Below are 2,337 nucleotides of genomic sequence, written 5' to 3' on the forward strand. Positions count from 1 at the left end.
TTAAAAGCATATATGTCTACATAAAAAACATCGATGCTTTAGTTAGTTGGTAATGATTAGTAAAGTTAGGCAGCATCATGCAGTTTTATTTGAAATTTATTTATTTAAGTTTTGATATTGACCTGTTCATACAGGCACACAATTGTACACATATTTGACAAACAGTGCCCGTATTGACCGCACATACACATGCACCCCTGACTGACATGTAATCTTTGTGTTGACCTTAGTCGCAACCTCGTTAAAATTTAATTGATGCGAAAGCCAAGGTGAAATATCCGTGAATTTTAAAGTGCAACTTTATTTGCAACATTTGCTTTTGCAATGCATCGTATGGCATTGCAACAATATTTACACTCCTGGCATTGTTATGAAATGGAGATTGGCGCTTGTATCGCTGTTGTTCCTAAGCATCATGCTGTTTCTGCTTGGCTTGTTCTTTGATGATTAATTATATTGCTTTTGTTCTATTTGTGCAGTTTCCATTGCAGCCCATCGTGCACATGTGCGTGAGTGGACATGTATGTATATATAAATGCATGTGTGTATAAGTATTCTCGTATTTCAATAGCACTGACTTTGGCTGGCCATATATCGGGCTACATGCTGCACACCAACGACTACTTACATTTGTACATACTTACATCAAGTACAAGTAATTGCAATTGCTATTGTTAGCTGCAATGCAATAATGCGGTCTCTCAGGCACAGGCCCAGGCCCAGGCACAGACAAACATAAGAGCAGATGGATGTGCTGCTCGCATGCTGTTCGTTTATGTTGGTGTCATTTGCAACAATATGCACAGCAAGCGTTTATTATATCTGACAATGTTTCAAAAGTTAAGTAGCCTGTGGCCACAGCAACTTGAAACATGTCTACACACATACATACATACATGTGCAATAATTTGGGTTTTTTTTTAATTAAATACAAATTAAATAATTACTTATCTTTCTATCATCTGCTTTGCAACTCTTCCATTATGTACCATCGATTCTCCGATTCGACAGAAATCATTAGGCGATAGAATTCCTCACCTTTTTTCGTATTCATCTAGCAATCATTGTGTTTAAAAACAAATCCATTTAAATTTTAAAACAAAGAAAATATAAAAATTTATATATTTCGAGACAAACAAAATTTAAAGTAATTAATTATTCTGAGTATGGCTGTTAAACATCTTACTAGGACCCAAAGGAAACACAAGCAATGTCCTACAAATATTAACTCAGCTCATAAAAAGCTGATACCGAAATATGCCAAGTCCAACAATAAGGTTCTCTGTCAGCAGCAGCGAATTCTGAAGCAGAGCTTCCGAAATACATCCAAACGTCAGGAGCTACCAACTGTCCATCGTGTGTGGCGCAAAACGATAGTGCGGACCAAGCCTAAGCCAAGGAATCTGGTCCCTCGATTGTTTCGTGTAGATCGGTTAACTGGGCTACCTCTTGACTACGAGCGCACTGTGTCTAGGATAATGCACTACGTAAATCCACAGATCTTTGACGATCCCAGTCCGGAAGAGCAAATGGAGAGACTGCTTACACGCGCATTGGGAGGAATTATAGATAACTGTAGTAATCGGTGTCCGTATTACTTTAGAAATCAAATGCGCACTTTTTTAAGAAGCCAGGGATCGAAGAGCACTAGAGGGACTGAAGGTACCGACAACGAGGATTTGAGTCAGTTTTACTGTGCCTGGTTAGTTTTCTTTGTGCTTTCTGCTCACTTATTTAATACTCATTTTTCAGCAAACGTGGTCCAATTATTCTAGAGCAAGCTCCCACATATAGAAGCAAATTCAATTACAACAGCCTTAAGATAAATACCAAATAGCCATGTCTATTGGATTTACAAAGCTGTGTAATTTTATGGATGTATACCCATATGTTATACATATATACGTTCTGAAATTGCTTGTGGTAAACGACGGAAAATGAGTTCTTTGTATATGTTGGAAAATGCTTTGGCGTGATAATAAATCGAACAGCGCTATGCAATTTTTAACCCACGCTATTTTACAAAATGAGTGGGCAATAAGTGTGGGTATATTTTATAGCAGGTGAAAGGCTCTGGCCATATTTTGGCTATCGGACTAACAACCAGTAATAACAGTTCAATTGTATGGAAAAGCATTTAGGCTTCCTCGCTCTCTAATTTGCTGCTGGTACTTTTCCCCCACCGACCGCCAGCTAAAAAGCCAGCTGCGACGCATTGATGTCAATGATTGTGACAAGTGCACTTCCGATGCTTTGGTGTAGTCACAAGCCTTGCTCCCTGCCCCTGTAGGGACTGGCTGGGCGGTACTGGGCCACTTGAGTTGAGTTGACAGGCAG

At 39.1% G+C, this 2,337-nt stretch overlaps 1 protein-coding gene across 1 annotated transcript; it reads left to right on the forward strand.

Moving 5' to 3' along the window:
* The first annotated feature begins 1,099 nt into the window (after positions 1 to 1,099).
* On the forward strand, positions 1,100 to 1,998 carry LOC115765516. Its single transcript, XM_030709134.1, has 2 exons — positions 1,100 to 1,702; positions 1,753 to 1,998. Exons 1-2 carry the CDS (start codon positions 1,167 to 1,169, stop codon positions 1,835 to 1,837), a joined length of 621 nt encoding a protein of 206 aa, XP_030564994.1. The 5' UTR covers positions 1,100 to 1,166; the 3' UTR covers positions 1,838 to 1,998.
* Positions 1,999 to 2,337: the final 339 nt, after the last annotated feature.

Source organism: Drosophila novamexicana, unplaced genomic scaffold, assembly GCF_003285875.2.
Source record: "Drosophila novamexicana strain 15010-1031.04,08,12 unplaced genomic scaffold, DnovRS2.1 tig00000974-arrow-arrow-pilon, whole genome shotgun sequence".
Classification (NCBI taxonomy): domain Eukaryota; kingdom Metazoa; phylum Arthropoda; class Insecta; order Diptera; family Drosophilidae; genus Drosophila; species Drosophila novamexicana.